Below are 23,227 nucleotides of genomic sequence, written 5' to 3' on the forward strand. Positions count from 1 at the left end.
GAAGAATCTCTCTAACTTATGAAGAAAAGTGTACCTATAGCAACAAATACAGCCATTAGTAAGTGAAAAAATAATGAATTTTCACACGCAAAAAATTTTTATTTTGTTGTGTTTTCGAACTTCCACTGCAATGAGTGTGAATCCTGAATCCTTCCTGGTGATGCTGACAAAGTTTTATGAATTTATTTGTAAATGTATAGACACTGGAAATTAAAATGTCCAGTGATGCCTCTCCTGCTCCAAGTCGGCCCGTTTGACGTCCTACCCCCCTTAAAAAGGAACATATTCGCCTTTATTCCCTAATTTATTCATTCCTAGGAGGATAGGCAACCCAATATATATTATCGGCAGAGGGGACCAATTTTCTTTCGCCCGCCTTATAGTTATTACGGCTATTGATCACTACAGTAATGGTTGCCTGCTGAGGCAGCGGTCTGGTTAGAGAAGTGGCTTTTCCTAGCCAACAGGTGTTATTTAATTTCAGGAAATACGAAACGGAGTCGAAAACACACTCAAAAATCCACAATTTTGGCAGCTAGTAGAACTGCTTGCCCTAATTTTGCCAAAAGCGTTCATACGTCACTCATATTCTGGATCCACCAGACCAGAGTACCTGTCAAATATTACCGGTAAATTCTGCGCTCAAGAAGAGTTGGCTCATAGATACATCTGATGGGAATGGGACATCAGAGCAGTTTTTAGCGAGGTGTACCACGAAGTTGAGCGTTAAAAGTGAGGTGCTAGGAACGTAACGACAACTGTCCCGAGCTCCGCAGGATTTGCGATTCATAATTGATCTTTCGTTCAGTGAAATTTTCCGCTATGTAGCAGTTAGCAGTTAGCAGTTCATAAGAAAGACGAAAGCTGTGACTACATGTAATCTTGTTAGAAAGAGGTGCGCGAACCAAATTGGCGGCAGCTGCCATTAACAGACGAAATCAAGCTGCGGAAGATGCACACTAAACTCAGTAACGCCTTTGACGACCATCCCAGTCGTCCATTTCATGGCCCGTATCTAATTCCATTCAGCAAATGTGTTATAAGCATACCTCACGGGCTCAACCCAGACACTGGGCAACTTTTGAAAAAAATTAAGCAGCAATAGCAGCCCAAGACTTCCAGTAGAAGGAGTCATTCTGCCAGCGGCCCTGTGGAAGAGGACGAGAGATAGTGACCAGAAGTTCGCGGCTCCATATTCCCCTTAATGTGAGAAACTTTCCTAAAAACAGTATAATTAGTAATTATCAACAAAATAAGACGAAGAAGGCAACTTGAAACCACTGTATATAAAGACGCACAAAGGTGTTGACGTTTCTCCATTGGCCAAAAAAAATAAAAAAAAAATTTAAAAAAATTTGGATTGGTCACCATTCAGATCTCCAGGAGAGGTGATAGGCGGAAAAGGTTGACAAATCGACGAAGAGTAACATTCTAAGAGTCGAGAAGTAGTACAGAAACTAGAAAATCTTTAAAATGAAAGTAGATGCTCAGTACAGATGTCGCTGGAATTAGTGAAGAGAAACTGAAAGAAGAAACCTTGCCTAACAGAAGAAATGCTGAACTTCAATTGATCGATGAAGGAAGGAAATTCAAATATGTTCAAGAAAACAATGGTACACAGTACATAAGTCACTTAAGAATGAAATTAAAAGGAAGTGCAGAGACGGTAAAGAGAAAATGCTGTAGGAAGTACTGGACAAAACTGAATAGAATGGAAAGCTAAGAATCGTAGATTCAGCATACAGAAAAGTAAAAATAGCTTTCGCTGAATTAAAATGCAAGGCATTAAGACAGTTATATGTTGAGGAGAGAGCAGGAATAAGTAGAAAGGGTACATCGAGTGACTATACAAGGGGAGCAACTACCTGATGATGAGATAGAAAAAGAAATCGAGGTTACCTTTGAGGAAGAGGTAAAGGGAATACTTAACATACCTGTGGAATTTCGGCCGGCCGGAGTGGCCGTGCGGTTCTGGGCGCTACAGTCTGGAACAATGCGACCGCTACGGTCGCAGGTTCGAATCCTGCCTCGGGCATGGATGTGTGTGACGTCCTTAGGTTAGTTAGGTTTAATTAGTTCTAAGTTCTAGGCGACTGATGACCTCAGAAGTTAATTCGCATAGTGCTCAGAGCCATTTGAACCATTTGTTTTGTGGAATTTCTGAAATTATAGGAAGAAGTGACACTTAGTGCGCAGAATCAGTTAGACTAGAGTCATACAATCTAAATTTCGGACAAATACCATCCTCACAATCCGCAAGATGTCAAAATGCAGTCAAATTTAACGAATTGTGGTGTCAACAACCCATGGAGCCAAAGAGCTGACAAGATAAGCATACAGTAGAAAGGAAGTGAAAACTGAGAATGTGTTAGACTACGGCCAGTATGGTGCTAGGTAAGTAAAAGTACCAGACAGGCAGTTCTGGAGTTGTGCAAGAGGCAAAATTTAAGAAATATCAAGAATCCTGCATAGATTTTATCACAGTAGAAAAAGAATCTGCCAACGTGAATATGTTTGCAACTCTCAGAAATAGTAGGCATAAACTATGAGGAAAGACCAGTAATTTAAGCTCACTGAACTAAATATTTGTTACCCTGCTAAACGAGGCCGACCGGAGTGGCCGAGCAGTTGTTAACCGAGTACCCAGGTCACTTCAGAGCGCAGTATACGGTGTAGAACTGGTGCCAATTCCTCACGTGGTCCCTCCACCTGTCGTGGTAGTCAAGTGCTGTGTCCGTGAGCCCCGTAGCTGCGCGGTAAACTCGACCGAATTGGCTCAAGTGGCTCTGAGCACTATGGGACTTAACTTCTAAGGTCATCAGTTCCCTAGAACTTAGAACAACTTATACCTAACTAACCTAAGGACATCACACACACCCATGCCCGAGGCAGGATTCGAACGTGCGACCGTAGCGGCCGCGCGGTTCCAGACTGTAGTGCCTAGAACCGCTCGGCCACACCGGCCGGCTCAGAGAGACAGTCGCCAGGAGTCCCGTGAGCTCGGTTCGCCGCCGTTCTCAAAAGTTAGCCATTCCCAGAAGGATTTTGCATTCAAGTTTAAAGATCTGCGATTGCATTCTTGTACCATCAAACTAACACAAGAGCTGAAACCGATGGACCATTTGAAGCGTCGAACATTTGCCGATTGGGTATTCGCAATACCAGAATTGGCTAGTGATTTTCATAACAAAATAATGTTCAATGATGAGGCACACTTACAGATTATTGGTTATGTAAATAAACAACATACTGTATTTGAGCACAGAGAATTCTCCCATGTTCCGTGAGACGTTTCTTAATCGGTCTGGTGCGAGTTATGGGCAGGCTAACTAAAATAAGCCACACTTTTTTGAAGACAAGGCTGGAAAAGCAGTGACAATGACTGGTTATCGTTATCGCCACATGATCACATGGTTTTTGTGGTCGTCATTGTAAGAATTGAATATGGAACGTATATGGTTCCAACGGAATTGGCAACCTGCCACAATGATGTGGAAACAACAATGTCGCTGAGAGAAAGATTCCGTGCTCGTCTCATCTCTCGGAATGGTGAGATCGTGTGATTCGACACCATGTGACTTTTCTGGGGGAGTATGTAAAATTTTACATTTATCTGAACAACCACGAACCACCAGAAAAGACAGAAATAAGACGTGTCATGGGTCAAATGCAAGAGGAACTTTTCCCTAGAATCTCCAAAAATTTTGTACACAAAATGGTTCAAATGGCTCTGAGCACTATGGGACTTAACATCTGAGGACATTAGTCCCCTAGAACTTAGAACTACTTAAACCTAACTAACCTAAGGACATCACACACATCCATGCCCGAGGCAGGATTCGAACCTGCGGGCGTAGCGGTCGCGCGGTTCCAGACTGAAGCGCCTAGAACCGCTCGGCCACACCGGCCGGCTTTTGTACACAGAGTGGACGTGTGCAGACGAAGCCGTGGAGGAAATTTGCCTGATACTTTGTTCTATGTTTAATCGTAGTCTTTATGTTACAAACTGACGCAATAATACTATCAATTTTTAAATCAATTATGTATTCTATTATAAAATTAAAAATGACATTCGTTATTGGACAGCATTTATAAGGTTTTAGGATCTAACCGCCAGTGTCGGTATGAATAAAATCGCTTTCGCTATTGGGCCTCGTCAGTATGAAATACGGTACCGGCGTTTCGACCGTATTTGAAGCAATTCTTCCCAGGGCGACTAAATGCCGGATTCTGATGATTGTCTTCCCCTTCATACTGCCTTAATTCGGTTGTCAGGTAATTACCGATCTCATATTCTGGGATGCCGTTTCACAAATTGAAGTAAAGATTTCTATAGAAGGATTGTAGCTTCGTGGTCAGCCTTCCTGACTACTATGCGGAGGATTAGGTTTCGATTATCCATATTACCAGAGATTTTTCCTTGATCGGAGGACTGGACTGGGCTCCACCTGAGTCTCGTGAGACCTATTAAGGAGCCACTTGATGGATTAGCAGTGGCTCCAAAGTCGAGAAAGCCGATGACGACCGAGAGAGCGGTGTACGCACACCGTGCCATTCCATACGGCACCAAAGTGAAGCCATTGACAGAGGATGACACGGCTGACGGTCAGTCTTGATTGATTCATCTGGGCCACAATGCGAAGTTTTTATGTGGACGGATGGCTGTACAGTAGGCTATTTGTGTTCATTACAACGGCAAGTGACTGGCAGGCAATGCCGAATCGGCAGCTTGTACTCAGTGTCAACGTTTTCCTGCAGAGATACGCTGATACCGACCGGCAGTTCTCTTGCGGCCATTTCCGTATAGCGCTGTAACGGAAACGAGCGTACGGCATTGCGGGCCAGGAGTCCCACATTCGGGTATGTTCGGCCGCCGAGGGCAAGTACTTACTGCGTTCGACGCCACGTTGGGTGACTTGCGCGTCGGAGATGGGTATGAAATGATGATGAGGACAACACAACACCCAGTCACTGAGCGGAGAAAATCTCCTGCCCCAGGCGGGAATCGAACCCCGGGCCCCTTGGCATGGCATTCCGCCGCGCTGACCACTCAGCTAACGGGGGCGGACCCATATAGCGCTAAACCAGGATCATATGTAGCTGCTCGCTGGCTGGTCGGGAACCGTTGGTATCCGGGATGTCGATTACTTGTCGTCGTTCTACCTGCACAGGCTGCTGGGGCGTTTAATTATTTCTCTAGTCTCTCTTATTTCTGAATGCTGCATCCACGGCTGCATAGCAAGCACACGACGTTCATGAAAATTGTTAGGTCGACCACAGTCGTGGTGGTGTCCAGCTATATCAAATTTATCGTGTTGCTTCAGTCGCATGTAGCGTTCGTGCTCTGGCACGTGCTTGTTAATCAGTCTCCCGGTTTCACCGATGTTGACTTTGCTGCATCACATCGAGTTCGAAGGCGCCTATATTGTGGAGTGACTCTAGGAATCCTTTGCGGGGTTAATTCCCAAGAGGCGCAGCGCCTTGGCTACACTGTCGAAGACGCTTCTCACGTAAGATAAGGGAGCAACAGCAAAAGGCTCTTCTGTTTATTTGTCTTTTTAATCCTCACTGCGCCTCATAGCTCTTTGTATGTTGAAACGACGCTCCGCGAAGGAAGTATCCGAATGGGACTGAAATCGGTAGATATGATGTACATGTAGAGACAATTAAATGGTTACAGTTTCAAAGAAATTGGATGATTTATGCAGGAGAAAGAGCATCACAAATTGAGCAAGTCAGTAAAGCGTTGGTCCACTTCTAGCCCATTTGAAAGCAGTTGGCCAGCCGGTGTGGTCGAGCGGTTCTAGGCGCTTCACTCTGGAACCACGCGACCGCTACGGTCGCAGGTTTCGAATGCTGCCTCGGGAATTGATGTATGTGATGTCCTTAGGTTAGTTAAGCTTAAGTAGTTCTAAGTTCTCGGGGGCTGAGGACCTCAGATGTTAAGTCCCATAGTGCTCAGAGCCATCTGAACCATTTTGAAAGCAATTATTCAGGTTGGTACTGATTGATAGAGTTGTTGAATGCCCGCCTAAGGAATTTCACGCCAACTTTTGTCCAACGGGCGCGATAGATCGTAAACGTCGCGAGCTGGTTGGAGGACCCTGCCCATAATGCTCCAAACATTCTCAATTGGAGAAAGATCCGGTGACCTTGTTGGATACGGCTGGGTTAAACAGGCAACAGAGACAAGCTGTAGAAACTCTCGTCGTGTACAGGAGGGCGTTGTCTTGCTAAAAAGTAAGCGACGAATGACTTGCCATGAAAGGTAACAAAACGTTGCGTAGAATGTATTCTTCGACGTACGCCTTTGCCGTAAGGGTACCACTGATGACAACCAAGGGGGCTCTGCTGCGAAAAGAAGTGGCATCCCTAGCCATTGGTCCTAGTTGTGTGGCCGTGTGGCGAGCGACAATCTGGTAGGTATACAACCACTGCCCGTAGCGTCTCCAGAGGCGTCTTTGCTGGTCATCGAAGCTCAGTTCGCAGCGGGACCCATCAGTGAAGGCAATTCTACTCCATCCAATGAAGTTCCAGGCCGAAGACGTGTCGGAAAAGGCCCCGGACAGCAATGCGATAACAAGTAGACTGTCGCCATCCATACTGCGCGTTAACCAAGAGTGACGGTCTGCGGTGCATTTCTTTTCATAGCAGGACCCCTTGGGTTGTAATCCGCGTCACCCTTGCAGCACAGCGGTAGGTCGACGATATTCTATGCCGCGTTTTGTTGTCCTTCATGGAAAGTCATCCTGGGCTTACATTTTAGCAATATAATGCTAGTCCGCACATGGCGAGGGTTTCTACTTCTTGACATCGTGCTTGGTAAACACTGCGCTCGCCCGGCTAGCCGCGCGGTTAACGCGCTGCTTCCCGACCAGAAAGGCGCACCGGTACCCGGCACGAATCCGCCCAGCAGAAAACACCGTTTCCACGTTCGCGTACACCATAATTTACCACGCAAACATTTGGGGCTACACAAGTCTGGAATGACACGTTCCTGGGGGGAGGGGGGGGGGGGGGGGAGGAGGGGGGGGGGGGTCCACTGAGGGTCGAACCGACAATAACCCTGGGTTCGGTGTGGGGCGGCGGTGGGGTGGGCGGACCGCTGTAGCCTGTTGTAGGGCTGTGAACCACTGAGAGCTACGGGTGGACGAAGCCTCTCCATCGTTTCTAGGTCCCCAGTGTCACGCAATGCAATACAGTTGAATACAATTGGCAGGCAAACACTACCTTGCCCAGCAAGGTCGCCGAATCTCTCCACAGTTAACGACGTCCGGAGCATTATCGACAGCCCCCTCTAGCCACCTAGGGCTAGACTCTGACTCTGACTCGCCAGTTCCACAGAATTTGGTACAATATCCCTCGGGAGGACATTCAACAACTCTGTCAATCAATGCCAACCCGAGTAGCTGCCTGAGATGAATCAACACGTTACTGACTTACTCAATTGGCGAAGCTCTTTGTCTTGAATAAATCATCCAATTTTGCCGATATTGTAATCATTTGTTTTCCTGCACGAGTACGTCACAATTACCGATTTCGTGCCATTCGAATACTTACAATTCCTTCTCACTGGTCGCTTTTTCTTATTGTTGTCTTAGAGTGTACGTTGGTGTATCTCGGTTTCCTGTATACTTTATGCCCAAGTTGGCCGCTTGGTTATCGTATACTTCTACATCTAGGAAAGGAATCGCTCCATCGAAACGAAGTTATTTTAAATTTCTTAAATATTTCGTAATGATGCGGCCTAAACACAAAGTGATCTTTTTCAAATGCACCCTACGTATTTTGCAAACACTAAATTTCGGAAGTTAATCTAATTAGTAGTCTACTTAACACAGTCAACATTTCGTTTCTAAAGTAATAAGGCGTATTTTTCGCTTTCTGCTACGCCTATCTCTGTCTGGAGACATATGATGGTTTCTATTAAGATCTAACAATATTGCCTCATTCTTGCAGTATAAAATTACTCACTTCTTTCGTATTTTTACTTGTAAAGGGAAGGTAAATACGCATGGAGATACCTGTAGAAGTACGCTCAACATGCACTCATGACATATTGGGATGGTTTACAGAAGTTGCTTTTTTCGCGTTTTCAGCCTGAGGTCAGCCTGCCGCTGACACCACTGCCGCCAGAACAGCAAAAGCTTCCGTGGCATTAGAGGCAACACCCGACGAGGTGAGATTTTATAAATGTAGGATATCACATATTCATCTGTATAAGTTGTATACTATCATTAGCCCCACAGCAATTACATCTAAATTAACGTAATGGCAGCCGTAAACTTCAGTGCAAACTTCCATCTTATGGTGGACCACATTTCCCAATCATTCCATACTGTTTCAGTGCTTAACGCCAAATATGTATTGTATATTACTGTTTGTCGATATGGTATTTATCTTGGGCATAGGATATCCACAACTATTGATATCAGTTTTATTACATTATACCTCAGCTGGATGGAAAAGCATTTACATACCTGTATGGGTTCTCCCACCAGGACAATCATAATATGGGGGATAATTTATACCGATGTAAAAAGCGAAACATGTTTCTTAAAATCAGACAGCAGCTCCTACACACATAATACTATAGTTATGAATAATGTTGCATAAAAAATGGTCATAACAAACATTTGTAGGCGTCCAGTAAGTAATGAAACACAATTTTCTCTCTCGGCCAGTTTCAGTTGAAAAAATGCGAAATTTGTTCCGCTTCAGCCCCTACAGTGTCATGGATTTCGGATAGAGGTGGCTCTATACGCAACCGTCTGAATGGCATATGTAACGCGGGTGCTTTCCAAGCAGAGAGCTACACTATGTGATCAGAAGTATCACGACACCTGGCTGAAAGTGACTTACAAGTTCGTGGCACCCTCCATCGGTAATGCTGGAATTCAACATCTTGTTGGCCCACCCTTAGCCTTGATGACAACTTCCACGCTCGCAGGCCTAAGTTCAATCAAGTTCTGGAAGATTTATTGGGGAATGGCAGCCCGTTCTTCACGGAGTGCTGCACTGAGGAGAGGTATCGATGTCGGTTGGTGAGGCCTGGCACGAAATCGGCGTTCCAAAAGATCCCAAAGGTGTTGTACAGATTCAGATTAGGACTCTGTGCAGTCTAGTCCATTACAGGGATGTTATTGTCGTGTAGCCATTCCACCACAGGCCGAGCATTATGAAGAGGTGCTCGATCATGCTGAAAGATGCAATCGCCATAACCAAATTGCTCTTGAACAGTGGGATGCAAGAATGTGCTTAAAACATCAATGTAGGCCTGTGGTGCGATACAGCCACGGGAAACAACAAGGGGTGCCAGACCACTCCATGAAAAACACAACCACAACATAACACCAGCGCCTCCGAATTGTACTGTTGGCGCTACACACATTGGCAGATGACGTTCACCGGGCATTCGACATATCCACACCCTGCCATCGGATCGCCACATTGTATACCGTCATTCGTCATTCCACACAACGTTTTGCACTGTTCAATCGTCCAATGTTTACGCTCCTTACACTAAGCGAGGCATAGTGTGGCATTTACCGGCGTGATGTGTGGCTTATGAGCAGCTGCTCGGCCATGAAATCCAAGTTTTCTCACCCCCCGCCTAACTCTCATACTACTTGCAGTGGATCCTGATGCAGTTTGGAATTCGAATGTAATGGTCTGGATAGATGTCTGCCTGTTACACATTACGACCCTCTTCAACTATCGGCGGCCTCTGTCAGTCAATTGACGAGGTCGGCCAGTACACTTTTGTGATGTACGTATCCCTTCACGTTTCCACTTCACTATCACATCGGGAACCGTGAACCTATGGATATTTAGGAGTGTGGAAATATCGCGTACAGACGTATGACACAAGTGACACCCAATCACCTCACCAGGTCCGAAGTCCGTGAGTTCCACGAAGCGCCCCATTCTGCTCACTCACTATGTCTAACGAGTACTGAGGTCGCTTATATAGGGACCTGGCAGTAACTGGCAGCAAAATGAAAAACATGTTTTTGTCGGTGTCCGGATACTTTTGATCACATAGTGTATCACTCTGTCCCATCTCCCGCTGGTGACCTGCCGCACACAGCTATGACTCCTGCAGCGTTGGAACTTGCTGAAATTCTCCTTCGATCATAGTCAACCAGTTCTCTCCACTGGTGAACGTCTCTTTTGGTAATGCTGACACTCTCGTCCACCAATTGGCGTAGTGACAGATTGGTACCCACAGGGTTCTCGCCGAATAACATAAAGTGCAACGAAGTACCATCTGTGCCAAATTTCTCGGAAATTGCGAGGCTGATTGTGACAGTTTTTATCGAATATCGTCACGGGAATGAAACATGAGATCATCATTTCGATCCGAAAACAAAATGGTATTCCCTGGAGTGGTGCCACACCGCTTCCGCTCCAGAGGGAAAGTCCACAACCTCACTCTCAGCCAGCATACTCATGGCACAGGTCTTCTGGAACAGTGAAGCGTTTATTCTGTTTAGTGTCTTCCATCGTGGTGCAACAATCAACCACGAAGTGCATTGCGGTACTCTTAGGAAATTGAAGAAACGACTTCAGCGTGTTCATCGTCACAAAAATGCAAACAAGCAGCTCCTCCTCCATGACAAAGCAATGCCTCACATAAGTCTGCGCACCCCAGAAGAGATCACAAAACTTCAAAAGACTGTTCTTCCTCATTCACCCTACCGCCCGGATCTCGCACTTCCTAAGTTCCATCTTCTCGGGCCAGTGAAGGATGTACTCCGGGAAGCAGTACTTGGATGGTCCAGCAAGACTTCTAGAATGGTACCATGCAGGCATACAGGCCCTCCCAGGAAGGCAGCGTAAGACCGTCGCAATTAACGGAAATTATGTTAAAAAATATCGATTTGTAGGTAAAAGATTGAAATACTACATAAAACCGACCTGCTTTCTGAAAAAAAAGTGTTGCATTACTTATTGAACGACCCTCGTACATAGCTGCATGCAATTTGTAAAGATAACGCTTGAATGAAATCATTACACTTCAAAATAGTACATGAGCAATAATACAGGTCCCGTCCAACGCACAAAACTCAAGGTAAGTGAGCCAGACAGAAAGGTGAAGATATGCAGGGTGTCAATAAAGTCTAGGTATTCTAATAAATAATAATAAAGCACATTTTAGTCACTTCAGTGTTGATAAATAATAATTTGAACATGATCTCCACGCTTTTTAATGCTAAATTTGATGTACTTCGCAAAATTAAGGTGAACTCGATGGAACAAGTCTGAATTGAGGTCGATTTTAGGACTGTGGCCGGTAATGCCTTCTGTCAGGTTCATCGACTAAACATCCTCTTTCAGCATACACCAGAGAAATAAATCAACGGGAGAAAGATCTGGTGAACGAGGGGACCACTCCATATGACCTCTTCTCCCAATACAGTGAGGAAAATTGTCATTCAACCAATCTCTAATATCTGCAGCAAAATGGGCAGGGACTCCGTGCTGCTGAAACCAGTCTGAAAGTCCCTCATCCAGACTCTCAATTGGGGGCAACAATTTGTCTCTCAGCTTGTTCAGATAAGTCTCACTCGTTATATTTTCACCAAAGAAGAGAGGTCCGAAAACATGAGTATTTCACAAGCTACACCACAGCATCACCTTTTGGCAGGCCTCTTATTTATTTTTATTACGTGTGTAGTTCCTTAGGACCAAATTAAGGAGCAAATCTCCAAGGTCATAGAACGTGTCAGCACATGACATTACAACATAAAATTAATGACTGACAAAAAGGAAATGTTTATGAACCCCAAATAATCAAGCCATAAGTTTAAGTAAACGCAATCAACAGTATAACATAAGAATCAGCTTAATTTTTCAAGGAACTTATCAACAGAATAGAAGGAGTAACCCATGAGGATACTCTTCGATTTCAATTTGAATGCGCGTTGATTACTACTAATATTTTTGAATTCTTGTGGTAGCTTATTGAAAATGGATGCGGCAGTATACAGCACACCTTTCTGCACAAGAGTTAAGGAAGTGCGATACAAATACAGATTGGATTTGTGCCGAGTATTAACTGAGTGAAAGCTGCTGCTTCTTGGGAATAAGGTCATATTGTTAAGAAGAAAGGACAGTAAACTATATACATACTGAGAGGCCAATATCAAAATACCCAGACCAGTGAACAGGGAACGACAAGGGGTTCGTAAATTTACACCACTTATTGCCCGAACTTCCAGTTTCAGAGCCGAAATTATCCTTTTAGAATCGGAAGATTTTCCCCAAAATTTAATAGCATACGACATAAACGAATGAAAATAAGCAAAATAAACTAATTTTCGTGTTGAACGATCACTTATTTGAGATACCGTTCGTTAAGTCTTTGAACAAGATCCTGAACGTGGGCTTCCCACGACAAAATGGTTCAAATGGCTCTGAGCACTATGGGACTACTTAAACCTAACTGACCTAAGGACATCACACACATCCATGCCCGAGGCAGGATTCGAACCTGCGACCGTAGCAGTCCCGCGTTCCCACGACAGTTTACTATCCAATTTGAAGTGTTCAATTTCACTAATCATATGCCCAGTTTGTGAAATTAAAACATCGGGTGATGTTGATTGTGTATTCTAAACTGTGAAAACTGAGTCTTACAGTGATTAAGCTTTAGTTTATTTTCTACAAGCCATGAACTTAAATCATGATGTGCTCCATTTGAAACCAAGCCAATGATGCGGACAACATTCTTTATTACTAAACTGGTACCAAGCAAGGTGGTACAGTGGTTAGCACACTGAACTCGCATTCTGGAGGACGACGGTTCAAACCTGTGTCCTGCAATCCCGGCCATCCTGATTTAGGTTTTCCGTGATTTCCCTAAATCGCTTAAGGCAATGCTGGGATGGTTCCTTTGAGAGGGCACGGCCAACGTCCTTCCCTGTCTTTCCCTAATCCGATGGGACTGATGACCTCGCTGTTTGGTCTCTTCCGCCAAATCAATCAACCAACCAAGCTAGTGTCATCAGCAAACAGATATACTTTAGAATTACCCCTATTACTAGAGGGCATATCATTTTATTGGACTCATCCAATGTGGATCGCTTTGAGACCAGATCGAAGTTTTTGTATGTTCACTTCAGCATTGACAGAAAACACAGCTTCATCACTGAACAACACACTGTCTTTATTAAAATTGATATTTTCATCCAATTTATCTGTAAACCATTCACACATCTGGATGCTTCTGTTATGGGTAACTTTATTAAAGTGATGCAATACCTGTAACTTGTACGGATGAAAGAGCTGCTCTGCCAGGATATTTTGGATGGTTGACCTTGGAACACTCAACTCCATGGATGTCGGAAGAGCCTATTTCTTTGGGCTAACTTAAACCTCTGCCAAGACAGCCGCTTTTGTTTCGTCGTCGGGAACGGGGTTTGTCCAACAGAATGCCTGTTTCTTTAAACTTGATGAGAAGTTTTCTGACGGTGGAGAAAGAAATAGTTTGACGATGAGGGTGTCGAAGGTTAAACTCTTCGGCAATTTTGCGATACGACTATTCCTCTCGTCGACTTAAGAGTACCAACTCCGCTCCTTCCTCTTTAGACCGAACCATCATTCAATCTGGAAAAAACAAACTTTATTAGAATTTATTTTATTATTATTTATTTCTTAATATTTATAGAGTATAGAATATTTATTAGAATTCGTTATATACTCAGACTTTGTGGACGCCCTGCATATAGAAGAAATAGCGACACTTGACCACCGAGAAAGTTCAAATATACATTCTGGTTGACGTTCATGGTAATTTAAATTTGTGTGCCCGAGTTACATTACGAAAAACATTCCCGGAAGTGAAATAAACATCTGAGGCCTGAATGTATTCCTCCACGCATTGAAGATCACACGCACCAATTGGTAGTCGTTACACTCTACGCCTAGAATTACGTGGAAAGAGGCAAACTCAAGCTTCAACGGAGCACATTAAGCGCCCCCACGCAGATATTGGCCAGGTACTGTGCTGTTTAGCTAGGTGACGACTCTTCGTTCGAATACGAGTTTAGATTAAGCTGTGTACAACAGAGTTTTTTGGATTTTAGATCTGTTGTCACTGACAAGGCATGATACCCTTCTCCAATCCGCGTCGGATCTTCTTACGACCACTATTTTTAGGCTTCGTCTCCTGGCAGTGAGAGGTACACCATTCTGTGTAGGCATGCTGTACTGTCCCCGTTAATACACCAACAAACCGGGCAAAGGTGTTGACATGGGCATGTTTAGTCATGATAACTCCTTTCTGCCGTTCTGTCATGTCTACATGTCGGTGCAATGACTCAGTATGATCAACTGGTGCCGCGCAGCATTAGCCGAGCGGTCTAGGGCGCTGCAGTCATAGACTGTGCGGCTGGTCATGGCAGAGGTTCGAGTTCTCCCTCAGGCATGGGTGTGTGTGTTTGTCCTTAGGATAATTTAGGTTAAGTAGTGTGTAAGCGTAGGGACTGATGACCTTATCAGTTAAGTCCCATAAGATTTCACACACATTTGAACATTTGATCAACTGGCACACAGACATCACTTCACTGGGGCGTGTTTCAACACGACTCGAACTGCTCGAAAAATTTACGTCATAGTTCGGGAAAACTCTGGTTATGTTCGATCTTTTGATCGGCTTGCGATCTAGTGACTTTTGTTGGTACTATCACAACGTCCTATCTTAGCGTTTTGATTACACTGTGCATTTTAACAACAAAAATGACTCTGCAGCACCAACTGAAATATCTTCTACAGCGCAGGTCACACATGACAACCGCAGCTGATAAATAAATAAAAGATTAAATCATGATTTTGAAGACGGCTCATTCCGTTGTAATTTACTCTCCCTATAAAAATTGCTGCCGCTTTCTTAGATACATTTCGTTTTTGCGTCATTTAATCCTTGATTAGTTGTCTTAGGTGTTTCATTTCAATGTTGCCATCTTGTTTTCAAACTGATTAAAACCTGATATAGTTTTTTTCTGGTATTCTAATATGTAAACAGGAATTTAACTGCTGTTTTGCAACCTATTTAGTTAATCATTGGTGCCTCTCATAATGAAATAAAGTGCTATGCTGGGTTCACTCAGGTAGTATTTTCTTGGAGAACAACGTTTTCGACTTTATCTGTTACCTTTACTTAAAAATCGGAATAAATATTTACATATACGTACATACTACATTAGACCTCTTGTCGTAAATTTGTTTGAATGTAATAGGAGCCGTGCAGTGGTAGCATTTAATACTATTGCCTCCACTGTTTCACAAAATATTCTTAGTTTATTGCTGTAGAAAATTTGTAGTTCCCTGTGTTATCCTTTGCACTCGCGCCGTCCGAATTCAGTACCACGTGGTAGTTCGAACAAACTCGATACTGTATAGGACTCTGCGGTGTATCTGGAAATGTCAATCCCGTTCGAACGCGAATATCGCTTGCCCAGTCCTACACCTCACTATCATTTCTTAGGTCAGTGGTGGTGAGTCACGTGCTTACCTGTTAGCAATTCCACACCATTTACGGCGCCCTGTATTGATCCGGTGCTTTTTGAAGCGGCTGACTATTATTTCATTCCGTCTGCTTACGTCAACGAAGAAATAACAAAATAACAGCACGGTAAGTTGGCGATGGCATCGACGATGGCAACTGAGTGGATGTTCGGCAATATTATTCGTGATCGCGTTTCCTTAACAGTGTCTGCTACTGTCTTCTTTCCAGGTACTTGCAGTTATTTTCTGTATTCAGAATAAATAATCTCACGTTCAGGAAAAAATAGAAGAGTTTCAACGACTAGAGATAGGACGTTCACATTCACACGACATGTACATTAGTATTCACTCTGTCTTCAGGCCACAAGTGGCCCATCGAGGCCATCCGATCGCGGTGTCATCCTGATGATGCGGATAGGAGGCATGGGTGGTCAGCACACTGCTCTCCCGGTCGTTATGACGGTTTACTGTGACCGGAGCCGCTAGTATGCGGTCGAGTAGCTCCTCAATTGGCATCACGAGGCTGAGTGTACCCCGAAAAATGGCAACAGCGCATGGCGGGCCGGATGGTCGCCCATCCAAGTGCCGGCCACCACCGACAGCGCTTAACTTCCGTGATCCGACGGAAACCGGTGTATTCACCGCGGCAAGACCGCTGCTGTACGTTAGTATGTTATGCAGAAATTATTAGCACTGGAACCATCTCGGTCGGCGGGTTCAAAGTCAAGATCGATATCGCGGCGCAACACCGCCACCGGCTGCGGCTTTCGTTCTCGCTATAAACTGAAGCTAATGAATCGGAGCTACTTGAGAATCGAACAGGATGCAATGCAGACGTATGCGCAAACCGTACCATCAAATCAGTGAGTTTGAGAGAGACCACATTTTAGCATGACAGAATGTGACGTATTAATCCGGGAAATTGCTGCTCGTGTGAGACGAAGCGTTTCGGCAGTGCAGTGGATGTGCGCAGACAGTTTCACGAAAGGCCGTAGAATACGATCAGATGGGTAAGGTCGCACCACCCAGACAACCCCCCGAGAAGATCGAAACCTCATCTAAATGGCCTTGCAGGACAGATCTGCATCCTCCTCGGCTCTCGAGCAACAGTGGAACAGCGAAACACATCGCACGCTATCAGGGATGACAGTCCGACGCCGTTTATTATCGCGTGTGTTACGCGTGCGTCGTCCACTACTCCGCCTACCACTGACGAATGGGCGCAAACATGCTAGACGACAATTGTGTAAGAAACGACGACACTGGTGACAGTAATAGCACCAGATAGTGTTTTCGAACGAACCAGTGTTCTGTTTATTTCAAAATGATGGCCGCATTTTGGTTCGCCGGAGACAGGGGATCGGCATTACAGTGACTGCATTCGCACGAGACGTACAGCACGAACTGAAGGCCCTATGGTGTGGGGTGCTGTTGAGTACAACTAAAGATCACATTTGGTGCGTGTCCATGGGTCTGTGACCAGTGCGGCCTATGTGAATGACGTCCTGTGACCCGTAGCCATACGATTTCTGCACAACACTCCAGAACTCGTTTTCCAGCCTTTTGCTCTGGCTCTCCAGATCACCAGACTCTCCACCAGTAGAAAATGTGTGGGTGGTATGGTGAGAACACAGGTGCTGCTCTGTGACCAAATGCCAACCACTACAGATGAATTTTGGAACCAGGTGAACGCAGCGTGGATGGCTATACCACAGGACGCCATTCGCTCCCGATGTGCGCCAATGCCATCACGCATGGAAAAAGTCATCAGGACCCATGGCGGATCATGTACCTACTAGGAAACAGGACACACTGTTTCGAGATGACCGAAATGCTAATCATTTCTGCAGAACATACTAATGTACATGTATAGTGAGTATGAAGGTCCTATCTCTAGCTGTTCAAGGTGTTCTGCTTTTTCTGAACATGACTGTAATTTACCAAGTGACAATGACGTAGAGTCCTAAACAAAAAAAACAACAACAAAAAAACAAAAAAGGACAGGAACCATTCTGGTTACCGTAAAAGGATGCACTGAAAGTATTTGAGATCAGAATCAACGCAATGCAGCAACTCAACGTTTAAGATAACGTTTTCAACATGTTGAAAGTAAGTGAACTACATGAAGGATCACAAACAATAAATATTGACACAGCCGATGTGTATGTAGTTCTCAGATCTGCCTGACTAACGCTGGCCTTTGCAGTAATAGGGCTTTAAACAGTAGTAAGAATCGCCACACCAAAGAAGACAAAGCGTGAATATTGTCTAACCAACATTTTAATATGTCATGGTTGTTAAAAAGTAGAACGAAATATCTCCATAAGGCTGGAACGACTTCTATTAGCCGACACTTGTGACAAGCAATTTAGGTTCAGAATAATTGTAAATTTTTGCGAACCAATACTGAAAGTATAACTTACCGTAGCAGAGAGATGTAAGAAGGGCAAACCTACACATATAACTTTTATGTGTTTATGAAAAGCTTATAGTAACGTTTGTAATACATTTTTTCCATTCTGGACTGTTGTGGATTGGCAAGAGAGCCAACCCACTATGAGAGGAAGCCGAAAGGCACGCGTTTTAGCTCACGCAGGCTGGCGTGAGGTCTGGAACAGGACAAGGAAGTTAGACTTTGGCAAAAAAGGACGTAGCTGTTGGAATACTTAACTTTAATCCGTAAATGGTGAACATCGCTCTTGACGGTACATGTTTTACAGCATCAATAGTAACTGGTAATGGCGCCTTGCTAGGTCGTAGCAAATGACGTAGCTGAAGGCTATGCTAACTATCGTCTCGGCAAATGAGAGCGTAGTTGTCAGTGATCCATCTCTGGCTAAGTCGGCTGTACGACTGGGGCGAGTGCTAGGAAGTCTCTCTAGACCTGCCGTGTGGCAGCGCTCGGTCTGCAATCACTGATAGTGGCGACACGCGGGTCCGACGTATACTAACGGACCGCGGCCGATTTAAAGGCTACCACCTAGCAAGTGTGGTGTCTGGCGGTGACACCACATGGACTATCGTTGATAAAATATATAAGTGATAGATTATCTTCAACTTCTACTAAATTTAGACTGTTTGTACAAGGTTTGAAGGACATGAAAGAGGACAGAAGTTGAGAAGTGAGTGAGAGTTAGCCTACACCCATTTTATTGAATTTCTTAAACAGATCAAGGAGTTCAGCGAATCAACAACAAATTTCGAAAAGTTGTGGAAATTCAAGGAGGGAAAATAAAGCTTTAACGCTTGACGATGACATATTAACTTCGCCAAAGCCTCGAAATGACTTCAGAGATCAATTGAACGGAATGGATACGGTCTTGAAACAAGGTTATAAAATGTAAAAAAGCAAAAAAATTTTGATGTTGCGTACTCGAATAAATTAACTAACTGTCAGGGAATCTGATTAACAAGAGTAGCAGACAAGCTCTGCTGTTTGGGCAGGAACTGACGATGACAGAAGTAGAGAGGGTATAAAATACAGACAGGCAATAAAAAGGAAAACTTTCAGAAAAAGAGGAGTATGTTAACATAAATTTAAGCGGTATGAAGTGTTTTGAAACAGTATTTCCCTCAAATGTACCATTGCGCAATATTTAAACACTGATGATAAACAGTATGAAGAAGAACAAAGTAGCTGCTTTGGAAATGTGATGTTACAGGAGAATGGTGAAGTTTAGATGAGTGGGTAGAGTAGCTAATGATGCGCATACTGAACATAATTTGCCGGTAAGGTGTTTGTGGCCCAATTTTGTAAAAGGAGGCATATATTGTTGGACACACACTGAGACTTGGAAGAACAGTTAATTTGTAGTGGAGAGAAGTGTGTGGGGGGTGAAATGGTTTGAGAAGGCACAGTTTTGAACACAGCAATCAGGTTCTAATAGATGTAGGCTGCAGTAGTTATGCAGAGATTATGGGAACTGCACGGAATGGACTAGCGTAAGAGCTGCGTCAAACCAACGACAGTTAACACTAGCTGTGTAGCCACCTTTCTGTTGTCACTCTAATACTGGTATAAGATCGAACAGAAATCGGAAATAAGAAGTTACTACAGCTCACCTGGCAGTCCACCACCCATCTCCCAGCACCCAATTGATTTACTTGAAAAAAATTATCATACTCTTGGAAGCTTACTATTCTGGTCACAGAGTGACATGTCTCCATGTTTTTACTCAAGCTACAAGGGAGTCGTACAAGGGACAATCTGACTGTAAAGCGTGCTGATTTTACTTCGACATGATGTCTGGTTTTTTAGAATGAAACTTGTCCCACTTGTGGCACATCTCGTGGAGCCCTTCCTTGTGACACATTGTAACACCCCACCTATCACTTATCTGGTTTTGGCGTGTGTTCACCCCAGCTAATTGACTAACAGATCAACAGAGAGTGCAAAATGCCGCAATATCGGATAACACAAAGAAAGTAATAAGGCCTTGTGCCTCCTGATTGAACTGCAGTGGCAGTGTTGACGTTAATTGATTCAGAATTGATCACTTTTAATTAAAAAGGGGTGCACATTGATGTTATATGCAGCTATTGATCACCAGATGCAAATGTTGAACATAAAATTAATTAAGAACGTGACTTGGGATTTCCACTACTTGATTGAAAACAGATGCAGTCGATTATCACAAATTTGTTTTAACTCACGACCTTCAATCGTCACATTACATGACTCTCCTACCAGGCAGTGGTAATAAATTGCGTTTGCGTGGAGTAAAGCTCAATAACTCAAAAGTAATTCCTATCGACGACAGACATTTATCAACAGGCATACAAGTTCTCTGTCTGTTTTCCGGTACACCAGCATGGAGTCAGGGTCAACAACCCACTCACTGTCACTCATCTTAAGGTGGCTAGAGGCCGCGCACCGTTACCGCTTTCTCAGAGCTTGAGCCACCTTAAGCTGCCCATTGTCGCTTCCCTTAGCCGCTCCCCCGGCCGGCCACACTCAACTCTAAATACTTCCCTGGGGTAAACTAGCGTCCAGTAAATGGACTCGTTTCCACAAAGTTTTCATGTCATGTGAATTACTTTAAAACCATCACCCGACATTAATTATTCCACTACGTCCATACTATACCCTCTACAAGATGCATTGTGCCTTTTCAGTCATGTTGTTCAGCCCTACTGTTCGCTCAACGTGAGTTAGGTGATCTTTAATGACTTCATGTAAGGGGCATAGTTCTTGCCATCTTACAACATGAAGAGATTTTTTTTCTAGCCCTTGAAATGTAACACAGCTGATTAACCACCTGCGACACATGCGATGCAGTGATGTCGTCAACTCAGTTCTAGGCCCGCAGTCCGGAACCGCGCGACTGCTACGGTCGCAGGTTCAAATCCTGCCTCGGGCATGGATGTGTGTGATGTCCTTAGGTTAGTTAGGTTTAAGTAGTTCTAAGTTCTAGGGGACTGATTACCACAGCTGTTAAGTCCCATAGTGCTCAGAGCCATTTGTTGTCGTCAACTCGAAAGAACATTAAGTAGAAGAAGCATATTTTTTCATGAACTCCAATAAGGCTTGGTATATGGACAATTTAAAAAGGATTATTGTGTAGGTATTGCGCACACCCACTCGCATAACATGGAAGAAAGGAGGAAATTGCCCACAGCTGTATTCTGGGATACAGACGTCTTAAGCACTGCTGAATTTTGGCATATTTCTAGAAATTGTATAATTATCATGTCACAAAATAGGAGATTTAGCGTTGTCAAATGCGACGGGAAATGCTATGTCTTTAGCCAATAGTAATTAACTTAGATTTGTTTGGTAGACCCCCATGTTCAAACCCCATGTTCACGGAAAATGAGGCCTTTTCCTTGGAGAGGAAATTACTACACTGTCTTGCAATCACGATCGACTTCAATTATTACAAAGAAGTGCAGAGCTAAGAGTCTACCGATATTTCCACATCACTTGCTCGAATCGTCTCTTATTGAGCAGTACAGAAACTATCAATCTAACAGTTAGTCATATGGACACTATGACCTGGACACTCCTTTCCACCACCATGTTCAGGGCTATGGAACAAGTGAGCAACATCCATGTCACATTCCCACAATGACCCCCTCCTCCTGTTGCTCAGCTGGTTAAGCAACGCAGAAAGATTGAAATGGACAATTTGTTATCAGCGGTTCATTGATTGTATTTGTCTGTGACTCAGTTTCTTTGGCAACTTTTTGTTTTTACATTTTGTTAGATTACAATAGGGCAAGCTTCGTTTGTTACTTGCTTTCCTGTTATCGTCGTCGGTATCTATTGGACCTATAACTTAACTCTAATCATTCCACCTGCTTCCGATGACACGAACTTACCCGTCTAGTCCAATCGGAGGCTCACAATGAATCTTCAGTTAGGCTGCTATTGGCTACTGTTTAATTCTAAGAGTCCACATACTCGTTAGTGCACTCAAGATACCGGGTTCGATTCCCGGCGGGGTCAGGGATTCTCTATGCCTCGTGATGACTGGGTGTTGTGTGATGTCCTTAGGTTAGTTAGATGACCATAGATGTTAAGTCCCATAGTGCTCCGAGCCATTTGAACCATTTGAGCCACTCAAGATAATGTAAAGTGTCTCTTACTTTAGTTAGGAGAGAAGCGCAGTTAAATATTTTGTTCATTAATCGGAGAATCCACCTTCAAAACGCAACGCAACTCTTAAGCACTGCTGACCATATAATCTGCCAACTGTTCCACTGGTGCTTCTCCTAGCGCACACGCATTCTCTAGCTTACTTCATATCCTTGTTTCTTGTTTCGTTATTGACTGATGTTTCATGTAAATCACATAACTTTGTAGTTTAGCGATTCCTAGGGACTACAATTACCAACACCTTATATTAGAAGTATCAAACAGAAAACATTGTGAGGAAGACGAACCAAATACTTCACTTTATTGGCGAAACACTTAGAAGATGCAAAAAATCTACTAGAGAGCCTGCCTGCACTACACTTGACAGTCCTTTGCTGGAATATAGCTGACCTGTGTAAAATACCAGGTACGATTGACAGAGGACATTGTAAAAGTTTAAAGCACAGTCTGTTTTGTATTATTGCGAAGTAGAGAAAAGAATATCACGAATATGACAAGCGAATAAGAGTGGCAATCATTAAAACAAAAGCGTTCTTCGTTACAATGAGATCTGCTCACGAAATTTCAGGCATGACCATGGTGGTGAAACGAGAGAAATTAGAGGCAACAACGGAAAGATAAGGACGTTCATTTTTGGCACGTCGCATTCTATAGCGGAACGGTCGAGAAATATCATGAAAGTGGTTGTGTGAACCACGTGCTAAACACTTCAGTGTGTACTCCAGAGCAGTCATTTATATGTACATGTAGGTGTAGATGTACCTCCTCTCTACCTGGAAATAAATTTCCCTTCTTCTACCACAACTTAAACGTTTATTTTTATTCTTCTTTATATCATTTTAGTTAGCAGTGTAAAAGGGTAAGTTGTCATACTAATTTCTGCACACTGGCGCAGATCTCCTTAGGTACTGTGTTGGCAAGTCACAGATTTGACTCCATTTCATATATGCTTTTCACAGATTTCAGTAACTCCGAACGTGTACATCGACGCCTACTGATTCGTTTTAGCTGAAGACATTCGTCGCTCTGGCAAGTACAGACCGCATATCTGCACTATATATTACTTCCAGTTCAACTTCCTCCTCGTCTTGTGTCATACTTCGAGGGCAGCTCTCCTTT

The 23,227-nt window shown here is 43.8% G+C and overlaps 1 protein-coding gene across 1 annotated transcript in view; it reads left to right on the forward strand.

The window, feature by feature from the left end:
• Window positions 1-8,162, forward strand: part of LOC124616554 (UPF0605 protein CG18335) — a 46,596-nt gene extending 38,434 nt beyond the window's left edge. Inside the window, exon 5 of the mRNA XM_047144872.1 lies at window positions 8,100-8,162. Coding sequence (XP_047000828.1) covers window positions 8,100-8,162 — 63 coding nt within the window. The remainder of the gene's footprint in view (window positions 1-8,099) is intronic.
• The last annotated feature ends 15,065 nt before the right edge of the window (window positions 8,163-23,227 follow it).

This window comes from Schistocerca americana, chromosome 5 (genome assembly GCF_021461395.2).
Source record: "Schistocerca americana isolate TAMUIC-IGC-003095 chromosome 5, iqSchAmer2.1, whole genome shotgun sequence".
NCBI classification, from domain to species: domain Eukaryota; kingdom Metazoa; phylum Arthropoda; class Insecta; order Orthoptera; family Acrididae; genus Schistocerca; species Schistocerca americana.